This window comes from Rhamphochromis longiceps, linkage group LG4 (assembly GCF_057381845.1).
Source record: "Rhamphochromis longiceps isolate RC_006_pf linkage group LG4, R_longiceps_female_GT1.1, whole genome shotgun sequence".
Classification (NCBI taxonomy): domain Eukaryota; kingdom Metazoa; phylum Chordata; class Actinopteri; order Cichliformes; family Cichlidae; genus Rhamphochromis; species Rhamphochromis longiceps.
In genome coordinates, this window is record NC_140560.1 from 9136959 (window position 1) to 9159002 (window position 22044).

Consider the following 22044-nt stretch of genomic DNA (forward strand, 5'->3'; position numbering starts at 1 on the left):
ATGTAAAACAGTCAGCTTTGGCGGTTGTCTCATTGTCGCCCCTCTAGTGCACTTGTGTTCATTAACACTAGAGCAGTTGAAACTGATGACCAACCCCTTTTACTACTTACCAGATATATCCCAAAAGTTTGAATGTCTTGATTCTTCACTGATTAAAAGTGTTCCTTTAATTTGTTTTGAAGATACAAGTGAAAGTTTAGAAACTCAACAGAAATAAGAGCACTTGATTCTCTCCTTCCCACAGCCTCCAATGTATGCGCCATTCTTGTAAGTGTTAATGTAAGTTCTGTGTATCGGTATTGGTCTTTCATGTCTCTGCAGGCAGCCACCAGAAGTGACAGTATGACACTGACACCAGGTCCGTGGCTAGGACTGCCGGCTGTGACTGCTGTCACCCTCTACAGACATGAAGACCCTGCACTGGTGGGCTGACATCATTTTCAGAGAAACTGAAAGAGTGCATATTGTGATCACTTTTGTGACATCTTTTGGTGATCCAGTGGGGTCTTGGGAATTATGTTTGTGCAACTCCCTCATTGCTCTGCGTCTCTGTACTGTGTCTCCCAGTCTCTGGCAGCAGGTTTAACTTCCAGCCACCCTGTGGAGAAGCTACGGGCACTGCCTCTCTGGCTGTCCCTACAGTACCTTGGTCACAATGGAATTGTTCAGAAGATAAAACACGCTACTACTCTGGTGAGGATTACTAATATAGGAAATATGTCTAGGATATGTACATAGCTACATTTCCTATATAAAATGTCAACGCGTCATCTTAAAGACTGCCTTATTGGTTTGTCAAAGCAGAAAACACAGTTACAACCAATGCCCTTTATTTTGCATAGCCATTGTACAGTTTCAGGACCATGGAGGAGCCTGTGATTCAGTATTGAGTCTTCTGTCAGTACAGAATGTTATATGTCACAAGATCGGTTCATTGGTTCAATAGACTAACATTAGTTTATGTTAGCTAACTAGTAAAAGAACCAATAATTCGTTTTCATTCCTCCCCATATCAACAACCTCCATGTGTAGAACACAAAGAAGCCATCATTTTGTGTGCATGATTACACACATGATTGCTTTGCAATGGCTTTGCAATGATGGCTTTGCAATCACAGTGATTTACTGTCTGCTCTTGAAACAACTGCTCGCTTGAATCAACTGTCTGTTTACAGGAAGAGGGTCCTAAGGCGATTGGTTAAAAGTTTACATTTATTTCAGGAATGAATGCATGACATGTTTGCACATTTGACTTCTTTTTGTCTCCCTCCTAGAGCCAGCTGTTCCTTCAGAAAGTACAATCTCTAACCTGTATCAAAACATTGGTAGGTGAATTTTTCATGTTCTGAAATTAATCATGATGTGTACCATACTAAAATGTGCAGACTTAGCTCAAAATGAAGGATGGCTTCTACGAGTAATGTTAATGAATATGAAGGAATTCGTTTTTAGCAACTGATTACAAAATATCCAGATGCACCTCAGTAAAAAACCCAACGCAACAAGCAAACAAAAAAAAAAAAAACGCCACAATTTTGCAGTGTGCAATGATGAAACTGAATATCATTTGCTGAAGTAATAGTTTGTTAAAGTATTTAAATTAGTGTGTGACAAAAATTGTCCAAGATGAGCCGTAAATATCAACAGGATTACAAAATACCTTTTAAGATGAAAGATGTGAAGATGGGTGTGTATTATGGTGTAGAGATGGCACGATACCACTTTTTTATGTCCGACACAATACCGATATCATAAATTTAGATATCTGCCGATACCGATATGAATCCGATAAAGTGTATTTTTTAATCAATAAAACTGTTTTTTTTAATATCTTGCTGCATTTTGTATAAGTTCATACTCAAGTTTAATAAAAAAAATACTAAAGCTATTTAGTTATACCTGTATGCAAATAATACACTGCACCCAAAATATTTCATAGTTCAGCAATACTGATCAATCTAATAAACTTAAACCTGCACCATCCTCCCTATTCTGGTATTTTAAAGAGTACTTAGCAGAAAAATTTAGCAGCCTAACTAATAGGGCTGCCAACTCCCAGCAAAAGAAAAAAACATAGGGAGCCACACCCCACCCTCCACCTCATGATGCTTAATCAACGTAATCAACTTTATTTTGATGCAGTGTGAAAGAAATTGCACAGAAATCAATTATTTTCAAGAGTAATTAAATAGATTCAACATCTCTCTTCAACAGAATTGCAGACTGCACAGATGGTACCTTCTCAAAGGAAAAAGTACTGTAGCTTACTAGGATATATTAGACTTTATAGTTACTATATACAGTAATGGACTTCTATATTCTTTTACATCAGATAAAAAACTTTGGGTGTAAGATTCAGATAATTATTTATTAAAAGCCAGACATTTTAAATGAGAATAAGAAAGAAAAGTATGTCTTTGTGCCCCCCTTTCCCTGTTAATGGCCTAACTGCCCCCCTGGCTAAACTTTGCTAGACCCGCCCCTGCACAGTTACCAGCCGTCAGCTACGTAGAAAAGGATCCTGGTGTGGAAAGTAATATTAAATAAAATCTAACAGCAGTTTATCAAGCTTAAACATGCTGCTGTTGTTTAGCCGCTGGTTTCCTCTTTCTGGTGCAAAGTGGGCCAAAAACAAACAAGAGAGAAAAGCCGATCAGCTGATCATTGATCAGTTTCATGATTGCAGTAGCAACAGGAGAGGGAGGGAGAGAGAAGAGGCAGTCGCTCCATATATCAGTTGTTAAGCTTAACGTGGGAATGCTTTACTAACATTCAGAGATGAACTTACACACTTTCTTTACTTCTCGCTGGGATAACTTTCTCGGAGATGAAATGCCGGTTTGGTAGCGAGGCTCCAAATGCTCAACCAGACCGCCGACAGGTCTCGCAGACCACAGCCGCTGAGTTACGCCGTGTCGCAAGCTTTGTGAGATGCTTTCCTGATATTTAATGGATCGGATTACATTTTTTTATTTCTCTCCGATATCCGATCCAGTAATTTAGGTCAGTATCAGACCGATACGTAATATCGGATCGGTCCATCCCTATTATGGTGTATTAGGGCCAGGTTTTTATGTATAATAATTATTTGTAAAATGTGTGATTTAAACAAAATATATATATCTTGGGATCTGCTGAAATCCTGAATGCTGAAATGCTGAAAATTGGAAGCAACCTTTGAATCTTATTAGCTCAGAACTGAATAAAATATATATATTTTTAAATGTGACATAAATTGCCAGTAACATTTGAATAAGACAAAAGTAAGGGATAAATTAAATATTAGGATGCACAGTAGGATTGTACACGACTAGTTGACTAGATATCTGATCGTTGCTATGGTCACACATACTAGTTGTTTAATCTCATTGTTAATTTTAACTGATGGTCAGTTTGGGTAAATAGCTGTGTCATAAATGTTATGCAGCTCTCTGCATTGTTGTTGAAAAGTCTGATCTTTTTGTTAACACTATTGTTGTTAGTTCTTTTAAAGACAACACAATGAGAATGTGGATAGAAGCCGATATGAGCTTTTTTAAAGGTGGATGGGCTCTCCCTTGGCAATAGTGTGAGGAGTTGAGTGATTCAGGAGGGGCCCCAAGTAGAGCTGCTACTCCACCACATCAAAAAAGCCAGCTGAGGCAGTCACATCCTAGGTAAGGTGTTCAGGCTGGCCATGTCCCACCGAGGGGATAGATACAGGACATGCTGGAGAGAAATTATGTCTCTCGGTTGGCCTGGGAACACCACATAAGGTGGAGAAGGTTGCTAGAGAGACGGAAGTCTTGTCGTGACACTTTCCATTCGCAAGTTATTAGTTGTTTGGATATGAATTTGTCATATTTCAACTTTTTTGTAACATATTAAACACTGATTTGTTTTAATGTTCTTCTTCTTTGTTTGTTTGGAATATAATGTGGAATATTCATAATGCACAATGCGAGGTGCCACACAGGTAAGTGGCATGAGTCATTATTGAAGGATGTGATTAGTGACCCCCAACATGAAGATGGTTTTGTGTATTCCACGGGCTAGTTGTCAGGCGGCTTTTGCCTCCTGGTAGGGTCTTCCTTGGCAAATTGGTCCTGGGTGAGGGGCCAGACAAAGAGCATTACAGAAGACCCGTATGAGTGTAAGATCAAGGGAACCGTTCACCCTTCCCAGGATGGAGTTACTGGACCCCCAACCTGAAGCCAAGCCCGTGCAGGGGAGCTGAGGGAGAGCGCCTGGGGGCCAGGCCTCAACCCATGGGGCCTGGCCGGGTGCAGCCTGAAGAAGGGACATGGGTCCACACTCCTGTATGCTTACCACCTGCAGGATGCTCTTTCCCCACCTCTCTGGTGGGGAAAGAGCCTGAGCTAGTGTGTGAGGTTGAGAGATAATGACTAGATATAGTTGGACTCACCTCAACACAGGATTTAGGCTCTGGAACCAGTCTCCTGAAGAGGGCTGGACTATGTCCCAGTCTGGAGTTGCCCTTTGTGAGAGGCAGTGGGCTCGGGTGGGTATCTTGGTATCCCCTCACCTTGCTGCCTGTATATTGGAGGTTTTTCCAGTGGACGAGGGGGGTTAGCTCATTTATGCACCAAATGACAGTTCACAGTACCCGGCCTTGAAAACCCTTGGTGGGGTGCTTGAGAGTGCTTCACCTGGGGACTCAGTGAGACCTGAGGAAGGGGCGTGACTAAGAGGAATGGCCTGCCTAATCTGAACCTGAGTGATGTTCTGTTACTGGACTCTTGTGCAAACCACACTTTGTCCATAACAAATACCGTGTTAGAACCTAAAGGTGTCCATGAGTACATGTGGCACCAGGACCCTCTTGGACACTTGGGTGTCCAAGAGAGGGGCTGAGCTGAGCTGTCAACTGATCAGCATTCTCCCCCACCACCTAATCCAACTCAACATCAGTGGTGGGGGAGGATGCTGGACAGACCTGGCACACCTAAACATATAGTGAGGGTGGTCTGGGAATGCCGAGCAGAGGCCCTGGTCCCGAGATCTTCAATTTGCACCTTAGGCAGAGCTTCTAAAGGGAGAGGTGGCATTCCAAGGGAGACTAGGGACATTGAGTTCAAATGAATCATGTGCAGCACCTCTGTTGCTGAGGCTGCTGCACTGGGCTGCAGCCACAAACCACCTGTCATGGTGGTAACCGGATGGTGGACACCGGACCACACTGTGTATAGTGCAGAAGTTCACATAGCTCCCATGACAGGGTGGAGTGCTCCTGACTTCAAATAAGTATATTGTTAGACAGTAAACGGAATACTTTTTACGGACCTTCTTAATCCCAGTGATATATAATAGAGGAAGTAGAGGAGGAGGATGAGGAAGGTGACTCATCCATCACTGAGGCAGCTCCTTGGTGGCAGAACACCTATCACATTAAAAAATTCTACTTCACCAGCAAACAAAAATCCAGATGAATTCATGGTGTCTCACTTTTTACTTGTATAACCACAACAGAGGCAGTGCAGACTGTCAAATAAAGGCAAATACAGCAAGACAGCTCCTTACACAACACACCAGCTTTATCCCTGATCAGATTTGCACACTGTTAGCCCTCTGCCTTACTGCCACATATTTTAAGTACGAGGATTTCTATAGACAAAAGCATGAATGTGCCATGGGCTCCCCAGTATGACCCACTATATCGAACCTTTACATTAGAGGAAGCTCTTGGCTCTTTCAAAGTGATAACATCTAGCGACTGATACAGATAGTTGGATGATATTTGGGTCAAAACCTGTGCTGTTCACATCAACTCAGTGGAAATAAAAAGTTCATCTTGAAAGATACAAAAGATAATCGTTTTCTGTTTCTGGCCTGTGCTGTTGGATTTGAGGAGGATGGAAGGCTCAACACAAGTACTCGACAAAACTCCCTAAAAAAAAAAAAAAGCTAAGGGAAATAGTTATATACTGTGCAATGCAGCAAGGAGTGCACAGACCTCAACACTGGAGAAACAACAGCAGCCAGATAGCAAAACATAGAAGAGCTACCTTGACAGGACAAGGCTCAGCTCTACACCTAGACTCAAAGGATAAAGGTCACTCACTTGAGGACACCACTGTTCATGTTTTGTAAGACAGATGGTTTGAACGAGAAGTTCACATAGTTCGCATGACAGGGTGTTCTCACCTGAAACTTTTGGTGGCAATAAACCACACCTTTTTTCACACTTTGGCTCATGTGATGACACACTTGATTAATAGTGGGTCCATGACTTCATTCTAGTCTTTTTCGTAAATTGTGGTTATTTGTGGCAACTTGATCAAATGGTCAATAAGATTTAAAACACGTGGAACAGAGGCTGATTACTTTCATAAGGCTGGAAAGAAAATGACTCTGAGAGAGTGATGTTGACAGAATTGAGTTTGACAGCGTGGGAAAGTAAAAGCAATATGAAGCATAAAATCACAGTCTATACAGATGCAGTGAACATTTAGTGTTCTGCTAATGAGCTCTATGGGCATGTGTGTGTGTGTGTGAGAGAGAGAGAGAGAGAGACTTCCTTTTTGTATGTTTGTATAACTGTAGTTATAGTCAGTGTGGGTTACTTTGGTTCCAGGGTGTGGTGTCGCCGATTCCACCCATCTCCAGGGCTTCTCTGCAGGATGTTCTGGGTTCTCTCATGCTGTCTATTGTACGTGGGGCCAAGCCTCTGCCCATCTTCCTCTCTACTCTTTCCCCAGTCCCCTCTGTCCTCCCTTTTCTTGTTTTGATTTTCTTCTTACTATTAATCACCATTTCCCTTCACCTACATCAGCTCAACAGTCTTCATTGGCTAATGGATGGACCACTTCTTCTTAATTGTTTATGTTATTCATAACTCAGGCATGTTCTTTGAGGTACTTCAGAGAATGCCTCTCTACACTCGAGTTGTTGCATTTGAAAAAAATAATTGAGTCATGCACCCGTGCCTTTACTTGGCACTTAAATACATGTCGATGTAAGAGTATTGATGTTACTAGAACTAAAACTTTTTTCAGTCCACTAAGCTTGCAGAAATAAGTAGTAAATAAGGTATTTCTTCAGCTGTTAAACATGATGCATAATCCTCAGTTATGGGGTTGTTGTCAGGAGTTTACATATAAATTTGGGCTTTTAATTATTTCTTTGAACTGTTCTTTTTTCATGATGGGAGATTATGCAGCATACAACTTTAATAACTTGGGTTTTAATTGGATATTTCCTCTAATCAAACGTGCACATAAGGGCTCAGATATATGCATACACATAAATATGTCATTTTAATGGCTTGGTTTTCTGGCAAAGACACAGCTTTTAAGTATAATGGACAAATCTGAGGTCAGGGCATTAGAAAGGCCAGAAGCTTAATATTAGCCTGCTTTGGTTATTCCAAAAACAGTTTTGATATGAGTTTGGGATCACTATCCTGTTGGAACACCCTAGTGTGTAAGTTTCAATTGTCTAGCTGTTGATTGGAGTCAAGTTGAAGATTTTCAAGGTAGGCCCCCTTTCTTCATTATTCAGCTGACTTTGTGCAATGTATCAGTACCACTAGCAGCAGAATAGCCCCAGACCGTCATACTGCTTGAGAGTTGGTTCAATGTTTTTAGTTTTGAAAGCCTTACCTTTGTCCTTCTAAACCTTGGGGTTGCTGTAGAGCAAGTAAGGTGTGTGAATATTAGGTAAAAGGCACTTAGGTGTAGAAAAAAGTTCCTTTATGAATAGGTCTGAATGAGGCATGTTGTATAAAGGACTGAGATGAATTCTACTACTTACTAACATTCTCAGAGCTTTCCTTGAGGCATCCTTGGTTTTGCAATATGATAGCTATTATTGTTTAAAAGAAGATACAAGCTGAGAACAAAACCCTATCTACTTACTGCCCCTAGTTTGGAGGTGTGAAAAACTTGGATAATATAAAAATGAATGGCCAGTTCTGCCAGATTGAAGGGGTTCACCCATGCCTTGAAATTTCACTTGGATAAAAGAACAATGTGTCTTTAACAACCCAAGCATATTTGAACTAATTATGACCCTTACATCAAAAGCAGAAACAGTAACCTTCATTTCAGTTCAGTTCCCAGGCATGATGCTTGCCTTAACCTATCAACTGAATGTCACTGTCTTTGTGTTTTAGCAAAAGATGACTTGTACCACGTGCTGATTCGCTGAGATCAACTGTCTGTTTAATTGAACTCTGGCTAGTCCACTAAGCTTGTCTCTAACATTAAACACGCATGTAGTGTTATATTCTCAGAACTGCTTTGTCCAGCTGTGCAGTTCAGACTTTTAAAAAACGGTTTTACAGTGATATTGGAGCAATGCTGCTCGGAGTTCTATAATGATCATTTGATGGCAACCATGGACCACTGGTTCTACTTGACCTGCAGGGAACTGATTAAGTTCTCATTAGAACTAGTTGCCCTGAAGCAGTGGTTCCCAACCCCCAGGCCACGGACCGGTACCGGTCCATGAGTTGTTTGATACCGGGCCGCAAGAATTGAGGCTTGGGTGTTCATTAACTCGGTTTCCCTGGGTCTTTTCCCGTGTTGTCGTTGTGTGTCTTATTTTGAAAGAAATATTTGTGCGTTACCATAGCAACCAGAGAGCATTAAGGGGCAGAGAGGAGGATGTTACTCTCAATGTTGTTGGTGCATTTTTAGGAGGACGCTGCTAATAAAGTTACACAATTACACAGTGAATTGACGTTTATTATTATATTTACAAAATACCACAGTTTTCGTCTTGGTCCTATCATTTTATTTTGTTGTACTTATCCATGGCACCGTAAAGGCTGGTCCGTGAAAATATTGTCTGACATTAAATCGGTCCGTGGTGCAAAAAAGGTTGGGGACCACTGATCTAAAGGGAGCCAATGCATTTATATGCAAAATATCTCCTCAGGATGTTTTGCATATAAACTGCTTTTTTGGACCAAGCCGTCAGCAAACACTAAAAGCTGAGTGTTTCAGTCCATCTTATATTTTTTTTATTCATTTGTTTAGTATACATCCATTCATGATGGCATCATGTTTCCAGTTAAAACTAGCTGGCATCAAGTTAAACCAACATTTAACCAGTTCTTTATTGGTCAAAGTGTTCGTTTAGTGGCCAGTTTATTTGACCAGCTAAATCCTCTAAGCTGGAGCTTTGATTTGGCTGCTTCATACTGTGAGACAAGGACTCACTTTACCACCACCATACAGATATTACTTGATAAGTAATACAGAACCTCTATGTCCATCCATTACCACAGACATAATACATTCAGAAACCATGGACACCAAGCGTTGATGCTTAAATATGTGTTTACACTGCACCCTTTCATTTTATGTTAACTGTTTCTCCATGTTAAAAAGTTACGATGTGAGTAAGGATGCCTGACCTGTATCTTTGTTTGTCCTACAGGTTGAGGATGAATCAGACTCTCCTGTGGTGCTATTCAAATTTAACCAAGAAGAAAGTACTGGTAAGACTTTCATGCTCTCAAAATGCAAAAATAAATCAGAAGTTCTATTAAAGACTAAGGATAAGATAAGACAGTATTTAAGACAGATGAATAATTATGAAACTTGAGCACAGCAAGGCAAATATTGCCAGCTAATGACTTGAGCAGCCAGTGTTTGAAAGCTACAGTCTATCAATCAACAGGTCATCTATGGAGGATGTGAATGTGCGATGTGGTATGGAAATTGTGATTTTAAAAAAATTTGAGTTCACCTCCCATTAGCAATGATATTAAGGTGTTGAAAAGTTTGAGGATGATGAATGGACTGTCATTTCTTGGGAATGGGACATTTCGTCATCATTTCTTCTACTTGCTGGTGTAGACCTGCTGCATCAATCTTCCTCTGTCCTCCAAAATGTTGCCCTCTGTTTTAATAAACTACAACGCTATGTAACTCTTGAATCAGAATCAGAATACTTTATTGATCCCTGGGGGAAATTTTTTTTTTGTTACAGTGCTCCATTATAAACCAACATAAACCAACATTAACAAGACAGACAATACGCTAACTAAGAATAGTACAATATATACATATATATACATAAGTCACTCATTAATAAATAGCTGGAAAAGAAAGATGTGTAGTTGTAGCAACTGAACTGAATTGAACTTGCGATACTGTAAAATGTCTTGACCCACCTCTTCTTATTTCTTTATATTTTGATAGCCAATTAGGAAGTAGTTGGAGCAATTTATTATAACAGTTCAAAATATAGAAAAACATTGAAATACACTAAATAAGGCAAAACAGAACTCTCTATAACTCTCTTGCTATTTTATAATGTCTTTAATTAATCTTCAGGAATAGTTGCCTGACTTTTTGAAGTCTGGTATTCAAAGGTGTTTTTTGCCTTTATTCTGTGTGAATTAGATATAACAAGGTGCTGATGGGCAAAGGAAAACTGTGAAAGCCTGCTCAACACCACTTAAAAAAATAGAACAAAGTTTCCCTCCTTCAAAGCATACAGTCTTTACATGCATTGTTGCTCTTGCGAAGAATCAACTATCAAAATGAAAATGACTGAGATGTGACATCCAAACAATAAGATCACCATACACAGATATCGATCTCGCTTCCTTCTGTATTGTGTGTTTAGCATCCAGTGAGAGTTTCTGTGCTGGAGAAAAAGAGGTCCTTGATGCCTTCAACAGATGGGTGAGTGTTCTTCTTTTTTTAACATGTACTGTAGCTTGCACATTTGCGTCTATGCTAGTCAAAGCTGCTCCAATCTACTATCCCATGTAAGTGTCTAAAACATCAGTTAAAACAGAAAATGTGAACGGTGACATGGAAGTGTTGTGTCCATCATGCACTCACTGAGCACTTTGCTATTACTGGGTTGGACCCCTGTTTCCTTAAATCTTCGTGAATGAAATTGAACAAGATGCTGAAAAACATTCCTCAGAGTTCTTGACATCACACAGTTGTTGCAGCCTTTTCTGATGGACATCTATGATGACACATCCCAGATGTGTTCTATTTATGGAGGTCATCTCAGTACAGTGGACTCATTGATATATTTGAAACCAATTTCAGATGATTTGAGCTTTGACACAACCCATTAGACACTGTGGTCATCAACAGATGGACAAATGGTAAAGAGCAAATGGACTGGTTCTTACATAGGACTTTTCTACTCTACCCGAGCACTGAAGCGCTCAAATTTGGCAATACCCATATTGACTACAACTGTGCATTTAAACAATGCTCAGTTGTCTTACCTACAAGTCACATTTTAACCACATATTCATATAGTGCTACACACTTTGAGCACTGTATCTACTTCACATCCACAGTCAATTTACAATTTCCAGTTAACATTCCAGAACAAAAGTGAAAGGCAGAGGTGGCAACAGTAAGGACATTCTGTACTTAAGTAGAAGTACAAATACCGCTGTTAAAAACTACTCCAGTAAAAGCTGAATTAGTGATTGAACTTCTTTACTTAAGTAAAAGTAAAAAAGTACTGGGTGTGAAATATACTCAAAGTCAGAAAGTAGCTCTTTGGGGGAGGTTTCTATTCGTGCAAAGCTAACTGAACCTTGTCCTATATTAACTTCAAAAATATATTATTTTCTGTTGCTACACTGTAGAGGGTCACTTTGCCTTTACAGAGTCAGGGGTTAAAGTGGATTCAGGAACTGGGGGAACCCTAAAACTGGTTGTAATGGCTCAGTGTGGGGAAAAGAATCATCACTAACAATCATTTCTATTGTGAGCTCCAGTAGATTAGTCTGTGCTCTTTGCGGATGTTCACGACTTAATTCAACAACATATCAGCAGATGTTTCATGAGTTGTCCTGGCAGATCCATTACACTGACACTACACTGTTTATGATGGCTTTTTTCTAGATAGTATGAAGTTGGTATCAAGGTGGAATTCAGTCAGTGGATCTAAGGATCATCAGCTAAAATTCATATTAATCTGCTACATTTGATGTAAACTAACTCTGACCATGAATCCACAGTCACTGTGCACCAGTCACACACTGGGTTTCTTTGCGGGGGGGTTTTGCATCACAGTACAACAAACTAAACTGTTTATCCTGCACTAAACTATTATTAAGCAAGTATTTTCATGCAACCTTAAATAGCACAGTTAGTATAGCTTACTTTGTTTTGCAGGATGTTTCACAATATGAAAATGTCACATGTGCAAACCCAGTATCTGATTTTAAAACATGAGGACTTGCATGTTGTAATGTTTGCATGCCTCAAGCATTAATGATGACACCTTCAGTATTTCTCAGTTCCATTCTTTAATTCTCAGGCTTGCAGCGGCAATACAGTCTGCAGCGCTAACTTGTTCCTATAACATTTTTTCGTTCTTTCTTCTACTAATTTCCTTCCGCCTTACATTCGACCTTTTCAAAATAAAATATCTGTAAACATCACACATGTAAGCTTTAAAAGTGTTGTTTATCAAATCCCACTGAGCAGGCCTTACCTTTAAATCTAAGCTCTCTCCTGTCCCGTCTTTCTTATCTGAGAGAAGTTGACTCTTTCTTTTTCTCTCCCTGTGAAATATAGCAGCTGGACCTTTAGCTAGCAACACAGACAAACTGCACACAAACAGTTTGTGCGTTTGCTGATGTTTGTTGAGCTGTAGAGAAATTGCATTTGAAATGATCTGACACTTAAAGAAAAGTCATTACCTTTATGCTCATTCCTCTTCAGTAGGACTCGCTAGATGCCAAAGTACCACAACCTCAATGTATGGACACCCGAGGTCGTTCCGGTGTGTGGCAACAAAAACTAACTCCCCTAAAATGTGTCAAACCAAAAGTAGCGAGTCTGTTTTACGGAGTAGAAAGTACTGATATTTGTTTAAAAATGTAGGGAGCAAAAGTAAAATGTGGTCAGAAAAAAACTACTCATGTAAGTACAGATACCTGAAAATTTTACTTAAGTACAGTAACAAAGTATTTGTACTTTGTTAATTCCCACCTCTGGTGGACGGAAGCCAAAGGAACCTGTGGAGGCACAGAGGAAACGCACGACTCCACACAGAAAGGTCACTGAAAGATTTGAGGACACGGCACAACTGTGCCTCATATTAGTAATCAAAGCATGCCAAAAAAATGCCTGACACACTATTATAATGTATTTATACCATCAGTGATGCCAAGGATCAAGTTACTCACGATCATTTGTGATTTTTACAGTTAAAACTGATCAGACCAGGCAACAGTCGCCTGAAGGTGCCTTATATTGCAATGTAAAGACCTTACAATAGTACAGAGAAAACCCCAAAAGTGAGAAGAGCCCCTATTGGCAAACACTTGTTGACACTAGGAATGAAAAAAATGGATTTTAACAGTATGAAATCCCAAGCAGAGCCAGGCTCAGGGAGGGACAGCCATCTGCTGCGACACAGGAAGTCCCCAGCAGCCTAAGTCTGTTGGAGCATAAATAAGTGAGGATACATGGCCACCTGATCCAGCACTAACTATAAGCTTTATCAAGAACAAACAGTTTAAGCCTAATCTTAAAAGTAAACATGGTCTCCTAAATCCAAACTGGGAGCTGGTTCCACAGAAGAGGGTCCTGAAAAAACCCAATCTACTTTTATATACCCCAAGAACCACCTTCACTTTCAGCCAGCAGCCAAAATGGGTGAAATCTGCTCTCTGTTTCTAGTCCCTGACAGTACAGCAGCATTTTGAAGGCTTTTCAGGGGTTTGGCTTAGGACAGACCAGTAATAATGAATTACAGTAGTCCAGCCTAGAAGTAATAAATGTATGAACTAGTTTTTCAGCATCACTCTGAGACAGGATGTTTCTAAATTTAGAGCTGCAGCCATTTTTTGTTTTATATGCAATATTGTCTAGCAACATTTTTTTAAAAGAAAAAGATTTTTTAATTTCTACATTTGATATTTTGTCTTTGTACCAGTTTACATTGTTTAAATTGTGAGCTTGTCTAAACTGAACCTTTTCCTATAGGTCCCTTGTCCTTCTTGTTTCTTCAGCAAACTGAATTATATATATGTATTTTGTTTCTATTTTTTTTTTCTGTTGGGGTAGCTGGGTGAAGAGCTGGCTGAACTTGTTCCCACCAGTGGAATAGATGTGGTGGAGCTTGAAGACGAGGCCACCTGCGTACGCTTCAGTCCCCTCCTGACAGCTGCAGGTAACATGAACTTGTGTTCACGTTACAACATTCTGCTCTTACTTATATACAATATACACTTCAATAAGGAAAGGGGGGAGGGGGAAGAACAATTAGAGAGCACATCAGATCTCAGTGGGGGGAAAATGCAGGCTGGGTACCAAGGATGCCACATCATTTGACGAAAAGGACATAGTAATAGTTGGTGTTCAGGCTGCTGTTGCTATCCAGTAGAAGTCTGTGCCTCCCCAGATCATCACCGACCCACCACCAAACCGGTCATGATGAATGATGTCACATGCAGCATAACATGTGACACACAATACATATTTATGCAATGCTTTTATCTATGCCTAAACACTTTTTATCGGGTAGGGCTCGATTCACTGACTGTTCGATCAGCAGATAACTACCACCTGAGTAGTTAGGAGACATGCAACTCTCACTTCTCATTCCCTTCTAGTTCTGGGGACCCGGGAAGAGGATGTTGAGTCCATTGTGGAGAAAATGACAGAGCTGGTATTTGTAATGAGCTCCACAATGTCCCTCAGAGAAGACTTCAGAGAGGAAACACACAAACGTTCACCCTCACTCAGATACATAAACGAGTTCGCCTGGCCTGGACTGGGAGTTGTCCGGTAAGGGTGCATGCAGCTTACATGAAGTTCTTTACTAAATATGTTATTTGCATATTTATTAATCAGTAGTAGTAGTAAGATCAAAACAAAGACGTAAAATGATTTATACAGTGCTATATAAAAAGCACTTAAATATAATATATTTAAATGATTATATTAGAGAAAGATAACCTGAGTAAATACAAAATATCGTTTTTAAATGATGATTTCCTTTATTGGCCCTTGCCCTGTGTAAAAAGACTAAAATCTCAAAATAACAACACATCGTGCGAATCATCCCACGAGCGCATCGACGACTTATCCAGGATGTCAAAAGCCTGACAACCAGTTATCAGGTTCAGGAGGCAGTTATTTTTTCACAGAAGGCCAAGTAGATTTGGATTCTGTTGTTTAATAATTGAAACCATTATTTAAAAACTGCATTTTGTATTAACTCAAGTTATCATTGTTTGATATGAACATCTTTTTATTGATCTGAAACATGTAAGTATGACAAATACACAAAAAATGAGAAATCTGGAAAAACTTTTTCACAGCCTGTATATCTTAGTTGTATCAAGACAGTGCATATGTTTGTTATTTTATACATGGCTCAGTTTCCATTGACTAGTAAGTGACAAGGTGAGATGATTTGTTAGTCCTTGTAGGAACTTGACTGAAGTCCACAACCGTAATTTAATGACTTGTAGAGACTGGCTGATACAGCATTTGTAAGACCCATTCCAATACAATACTGATGTTTGGTGATATATTGTCTTTTTTTGCTTTCAGACACACAAAGTAAATACATTTGTTGTGTGTAGTTATTTATTTTTTACACTCCCCACAACTCTGCTCAGATTGGTTGTAGTGTTTGTGCCAATCCAAAAAAGAGCTGTTCTGCCAACAGTGAAGTTGGAGAGTACCCTCGATGGGAAAACCATGCAATATCAACACTCATGACATGGATAAGGGGTGTTCTTCCATTTCCACTTTATTTTCAAATTTTCCTTAATCAGCTGTTACAAATCTCGATACTGATAAAGAAGCAAATGGCTAATGTCAAAATCAATTAAAGTCAGTGATATTAGTCTGCCAAAGTTGGTCACACTCTGACTGGACATGGTAAAGAAAGGGACACATGTATGCAGTTAAGGTCTATTGCCATCAAGGCAGAAAGCCGAGCATCGAGTCCAAGGAACTCTGTGGTGGGGCATTTCTTTGCACTGGTCAATGGATATTGATGGATGAAGCCAGACAACCATATTTATTAAAATTCCTTCATCTTATCATGTCCTAATTTGCTGTTGTTCCATAGCACTAGCATAGCAGACATGAGAAGAAAGGAAGCTCAGTGTCACATAACTAAAGCCTTTATCTGTTTAATTAGTTAAATTATCATCACTCTAAGAGAAACTATCAATGTTGCATATTTAATTTCTGTCTTTTGGTCTTTAGCAGTATTCTCAAATTGCTTGTGACAATTTGAGAATACTGCTAAAGACAAAAAGACAGAAATCTGTTTGTTTTCAGTAGTTTTCACACTTGTGGATGTGATTGATGCTGTGATGTTCAGGTATGAGATGCAGGCTAATGGAATGGATGAGGACAGGAAGAAGCAGGAGCAGGAGAAAATTAACACTGAGCTACTCAAGAAACTGCAAGACCTTGACACTGACATCCTGTTTTCCACTGGTGGGTACCTCTACTTATCTGAGAGGCTTTTGGAAAAAGAAACAAAACACTGTTTTAACCATTTCTGTTGTTCTTTCCTCTGTTTCTGTTTGTTTCATTTCTCAGGCCCTGAGTTCGTGACAGAGCAGGGCTGCATTTTTGTGGGAATGGTGACAGATGATGTTGATGTTTCAGACCTGGTGGATACAATAGCTGCCCTGGGCAGGGACATAGAGGAGAGCGGGAAGGTAAGTCCTGCTTTCAGTTTGCAGAATATTTGAAAATCTTTAGATGGCGTTTGCAGTTAATAACTTGTTCCCAGTTCTGATTCAGTTGTTGCTGTATTGTTGGCAAAGCTGCCAATCTGTTTACATTAGCTTAACCATAGATCTGCAGCTAGCTATAAGGTAGCACACTATTGTTTGTCAACTAACACAAACTGACTAACCATCTAAACATCTCTGATATTTCTGCCTTATTTTATATCTGAAGTTATAGCAGTGTTATATCTTTTTATTTGCATTACTTTTTGTTCACTGATTTTAATAGATTTGAAAAAATCTGAACCATTTTTATCTCTGTTGTAACTCTCTACTTGTTTGCTTTTGGGAACTGAAGGAGCATTTGGCTAATGATACTTGACTTAATGAAGTGACAAATCTAAAAAGTGACAAATTCACTGAAATAAAGTGATCTCTTGCTTTTGATCTGAGAAAGCGGTTTCACGAAACCCTCGCCCGTTTGCATCCATCCTTTACATTACTGCCATCTTCTTGGCTGTTGTCACTGAAAGCTGCACTTCTTTTGTCTGTCTCCTGTTAACAATGATTTCAGCCGGGCAAGCTGAGAAGCCAGCAGCTTTTTTCTGGGGCTTTGCACATGCATGTGTGAATAGACCTCTGGTCTTTGAGGGTAAACTAGCTTGTGTGCTCTTACCATCTGCACAGATTAGCATATATGAGAAATCACTTAACTGAGTGAATTTAATAAACTTAACCAGTGTTCTGACAACACTCCATCTCTATTCTTCATCAGTATTTTTCATCTCCCTTTATCGATATTAATAGTGCATATAATGCAGCAGGTGCAGGCTTTTTTCGTTGTCAAATTTTATATCCAACTGTACCAAAGTGGCACACGCCTTACATCCTTGGGTTTACCTCTTTCATCTGGTTTAAAGCCAAGGAAATCCCAAATTGGTGCTTTGTATTTTTTGGCAGCTAGTTTCTCTATGTTTGGACTTGTTCTGTGTTCTAAACACGCAAATCAGTCTGTGCATGATTACATTGCTCCGCCCATCAGAAAGTCACCTGCATGACCCTATCATTTATTGGACTGATGAATGTCAGTTGGAAAAATTGTACATATCGCTCAACCTTATCCTAGACAGTTTAGGCTGATGTGATATTAGGGCTGTGCGATATGACCAAAATCTCATATCCCGATATAAAACATCTATCGTCCCGATAACAATATAAATCACAAAAAATGTAATATTTTCTGTAAATTCTGTGAATCTAAGGTAGGTGAAGTGTTTCCAGCTGGGCATCGTGTACCTGGAGTCGAATGTTTTAACCGATGCATGAAACTATACATTGTTAGACATAAGTTGTAACGGCCGCTTATTACACTTAGTATTTATTACACAGCCTGTTCTAACGTTTGAGTCTAAGGTTTATTTTTTAGCACCTCACGACTCTTTTTTTTTTTTTCTTTTTTTTTTTGCTTCTCATCCGTCAATACTCTGCATACGTTTTCACGTGATTCCGTTTATTTTGAAAATTCTCAACAGGATCTTGAGCTTTATTCTGAAAGGTTTATGTGGAAAATAAACAAGCGGACATGCGGTGGTGTTAACGTCGTTGTTGCTAACGACAACCCATAAAAACAAGCTCTTGTCCGTCTGTAGTGTGGTTATATTAAATATAAGAGAAAGAGAGAACTTTAAGAAATTAATATAGCCACTACAGTGACCATCAAAACGATGAAAAAAAATATTGCCGTAAACAGTTTATTTTGCGACACCACGAAACAAACAATAGCGTAAAATGACACGATAGACGTTTTTATATCGTCATCCGATATATATCGTTACATCGAACAGCCCTAGGTGATATAAATATCCAAGAATTCAAAAAGTAATTTACTTAAGTTATAGCTACATTCAAAGTTAATAAGATTGTTGCCTAGGGAAACTGTCATCTGGAATTTATGAATGGTTATTTATTGCTAATACTTTTATAAAAACATGTCAAAATGTCTGGTACGAGTTGAACTCCAGGTTTGGCTTATTCTTCATTAATGACATTTACGTTTATAAAGCAGTGATTCTTTTCTGCTTAGTTGCTGCAGAACATGACAGAGGTGGTGAGGAAAGGCATCCTGGAGGCAGAGCTGCAGCTGCAAAAGGCTAATGAGGAGAAACTCGTGGAGGAGGTGGGTGTGTGCGTGTGCGCGTGCATGTTTGTAGTGGAGTAGGTAACTTAAGATCATAGGTTAAATCATTCACAAGTGGATACAAGTACCAAAACTGGTGAGCCCAGCGTAAGCTGACTTTCAGGGTCTGAAATGAATGATAAGCTTCAAACATAGAGATGTTTTTTGTCTCCTCCTGTTCTCGGTCTGTGTTAGTGTAACTGCTTACATTAATCTGAAAACAGGGGTATAGTGAAGTCATTGTAGAAGCAGTGCCTTTTGTTTCAACCAAGATGGGTGTAGGGCATGTTACTACTCTAGGCATTTCCCATGAATGTCCACATCACCAAGGGGGTAAAAGGGTAATCCATCAACTGTGATAACACCTATATATCAAAATGTAAATTCCACTTTCCTCCAAACTGCAAAGATGGGAACAAATAGTGTTTGTTCAGTTGTTCCAATAAGGCAAAAAGATCTCAATTTTAAGTTTGTCAGGAACCTCAGAATAATCAGTACAATTTATTTCACTGGGAAACCAATTTAAAATAAAACCACAAGTTTCTATGTGATGGATTCCTTTACACTGTGTGGCCGATATCAAGTCTCCGCTGAGATTTGGAAAGATGCATCAACTTGCAGGTACACAGAGACAAAGCCCAATCACTATTCCTATTAAACTCATGGGAATGGACGCAGTTAAAGAAATGTGAAAGCAATGTTGAATTTTCCATTTGCATTTGTTTCACAAGTCAAGTTCAATCCTTGTTGCCCATACATAACTTAATGGTCACTAAAATTTGTACCTGTGATGTTGAGAAGTTTTTTTTGCAGTTTTACTATTTAAAACAAAAAAAGTATTACTTAAAAACTTCTCAAGAGCCTCCCAAAGGAAAAAAAAAAACAGAAATCAAGACAATCAGCTCTGAACTCCATTCAGTCTCTATCCAACGGTTGGAATTAAATGTTCTCTGTGTTGGAAGTAGCAACTTTCTTTTTGTCTTCAGATTAATAGCTTCAGAGAGAAAAGCACAAGTTCTGGTGCTTGTATACACTTTTGAAAGATTTGCTCGCTGCTTCACTGTGTGTTCCAGTACAGATGAATAAATGGGAGTGTGCCTAGACTGAGTTGTGTGTTGAAATGATGAATTGTAACTCCTGCTGTGTATTCTAGGGAATGCTGAGACAGCTTCCTGTGGTTGGCTCTGTGTTAAACTGGTTCTCTCCGATCCAAAGCTCCATAAAGGGACGGACATTCAGTCTTGCAGCAGGTAGTCCATTTCTCTGTTAGGACAGACTCATTCTGTGTAACCCACAAAGCTATTCTTGTTTCAACCACATGTTTATGTAGGTAAAGTGGAATACTTTGTTCTCAGGTTCTTCATTGAATGTTTCTTAGTTTCAGACTGAATTTAGAAGAAGAGCTTTTGAGAGAGTTACATTTTCTCTTTTAAAAACTTTACAGCTTGAATTTAATTTGCTAACACCCACCACATTTCTTTGACTTGCTGTTTTAGTCGACGTATTCTGTCAACAGTTATTCCTGTTCCAGGTCCTTCAAGTATTTGAGTCACTGATTACATATAAAAACTAATTGAGTTTAAATATAGCAAATCTACAGTATGTGTAACATACAGAGCATGAGTTGGTTAATGACTTGGGTGTTTTTAGGTTCTCTGGATTCCACAGAAGTGACTTACTCCACCAAAGCCCAAGCTGACAGGCCATCCCTGCAGGACACTCCCATTTCTTCATCAAAGAAACTGCCAGGTAAGATAGTTCCTGCCTTTCACTCACACTCGCTCTGGTAATAGCAGATCGCCAATAAAAGCACTTTGTGCAATATGTCTACACTAACCACCACATAATAATTAACTTATCATTTCCTGTTGTCAGCTTTCTTGCTCAAGTTTAAGGTAACCTGTTCTGCTTGTCCTTATTTGACTATGCATAAATTGTCACTGTGTGACTAAAGTTCAGCTTCAGACTGCTCTAGGCGCCAAGTTTATTTATGTTTTTTCCACTCTCAAAGCTAGCGGAGTCAAAAAGAGAGGGACCTTTATTTGGCCGTTTCAGATCCAGGAGCCTCACCCCTGTGATGTTCGAGTCTGCTTGCAGAGGCAGTAATTTAGAAGAAAGTTCACTTAAACGAAGAAGGTGCTAAAACCAGGCCTTGCTTTGTCCTCTGTGTGGAGCTAGCAAGGCAAGGCAAGGCAAGGCAAGTTTATTTGTATAGCACAATTCAACAACAAGGTGATTCAAAGTGCTTTACAGAGACATTAGAAACAAGAACAAATAAAAAGCATGAGAACAAATAAAAAGCATGAGAACAAATAAAAAGCATGTAGTGTAAAATAAAAATGATTCTTTTCAATCATACAAAGCTACTTTACAGATTCAGTATGTTATTGGTCTTCTTGCCAATACAAGGTGTAACAAAGTTTAGAGACATTGCCTATTAAAACTTAAATATGGACCGTCTCTATTTCAAGGTTGTGTGCATATGCATCTGGATTACTTCCAGGTCAGGTGCAATTTTCAGATTCCTGGAAACCCGTTTCTGACCACTTGCATAGAGAGTAAACATACAGAGCTGGGTTTCAGTCTGCACTTACAGCATGTCTTTTATCCTGTCTTCCTTCTCTCACCCCAACCGGTCGCAGCAGATGGCCGCCCCTCCCTGAGCCTGGTTCTGACTGAGGTTTCTTCCTGTTAAAAGGGAGTTTTTCCTTCCCACTGTCGTCAAAGTGCTTGCTCATAGGGGGTCATATGATAGTTGGGTTTTTCTCTGTATCTATGAAGCACCTTGAGGTGACTTTTGTTGTGATTTGGCGCTATATAAGTAAAATTGAATTGAATTGAATTGAACTGTCAGGACAAGGAGAAAACCTTTTTTTTTAGTTATATGTGACATTCACAGGGTTGTTTTCCCATGAAATCATCTCAGTGTCAGACTGTAAATAGAGAGGTCTATAAACATGCTGGTCTGTCTGAGGGAGAACACTTTACATACTTTCAAGCGGCAAAAAGAAGAGGATGTTTTACCCTCTTCATGGCATTGTACACCAGCTTAGTGCATTAAACAGCCATACCATCACAAGCTTTGTCCAACATGATATACAAATTCATGTCTCCTATGTCACCATTTGGACACAGTGGAGAACATCCAGAAAGCATAGCAGAGGCACAAGTACAAGAGCCGGAAAAAGGACTTTGAGGAAGCAATCGAAATCTAGCAGAG

General features: G+C 39.4%; 1 protein-coding gene across 1 annotated transcript in view; it reads left to right on the forward strand.

The window, feature by feature from the left end:
* pdxdc1 (pyridoxal-dependent decarboxylase domain containing 1) overlaps positions 1 to 22044 on the forward strand; it is a 34150-nt gene that overhangs the window by 9045 nt on the left and 3061 nt on the right. The window contains exons 11-22 of the mRNA XM_085403118.1: positions 322 to 423; positions 568 to 693; positions 1275 to 1325; positions 9385 to 9445; positions 10582 to 10640; positions 14013 to 14118; positions 14561 to 14735; positions 16291 to 16409; positions 16515 to 16636; positions 18732 to 18824; positions 19978 to 20074; positions 20475 to 20573. Coding sequence (XP_085259244.1) covers positions 322 to 423; positions 568 to 693; positions 1275 to 1325; positions 9385 to 9445; positions 10582 to 10640; positions 14013 to 14118; positions 14561 to 14735; positions 16291 to 16409; positions 16515 to 16636; positions 18732 to 18824; positions 19978 to 20074; positions 20475 to 20573 — 1210 coding nt within the window. The remainder of the gene's footprint in view (positions 1 to 321; positions 424 to 567; positions 694 to 1274; positions 1326 to 9384; positions 9446 to 10581; positions 10641 to 14012; positions 14119 to 14560; positions 14736 to 16290; positions 16410 to 16514; positions 16637 to 18731; positions 18825 to 19977; positions 20075 to 20474; positions 20574 to 22044) is intronic.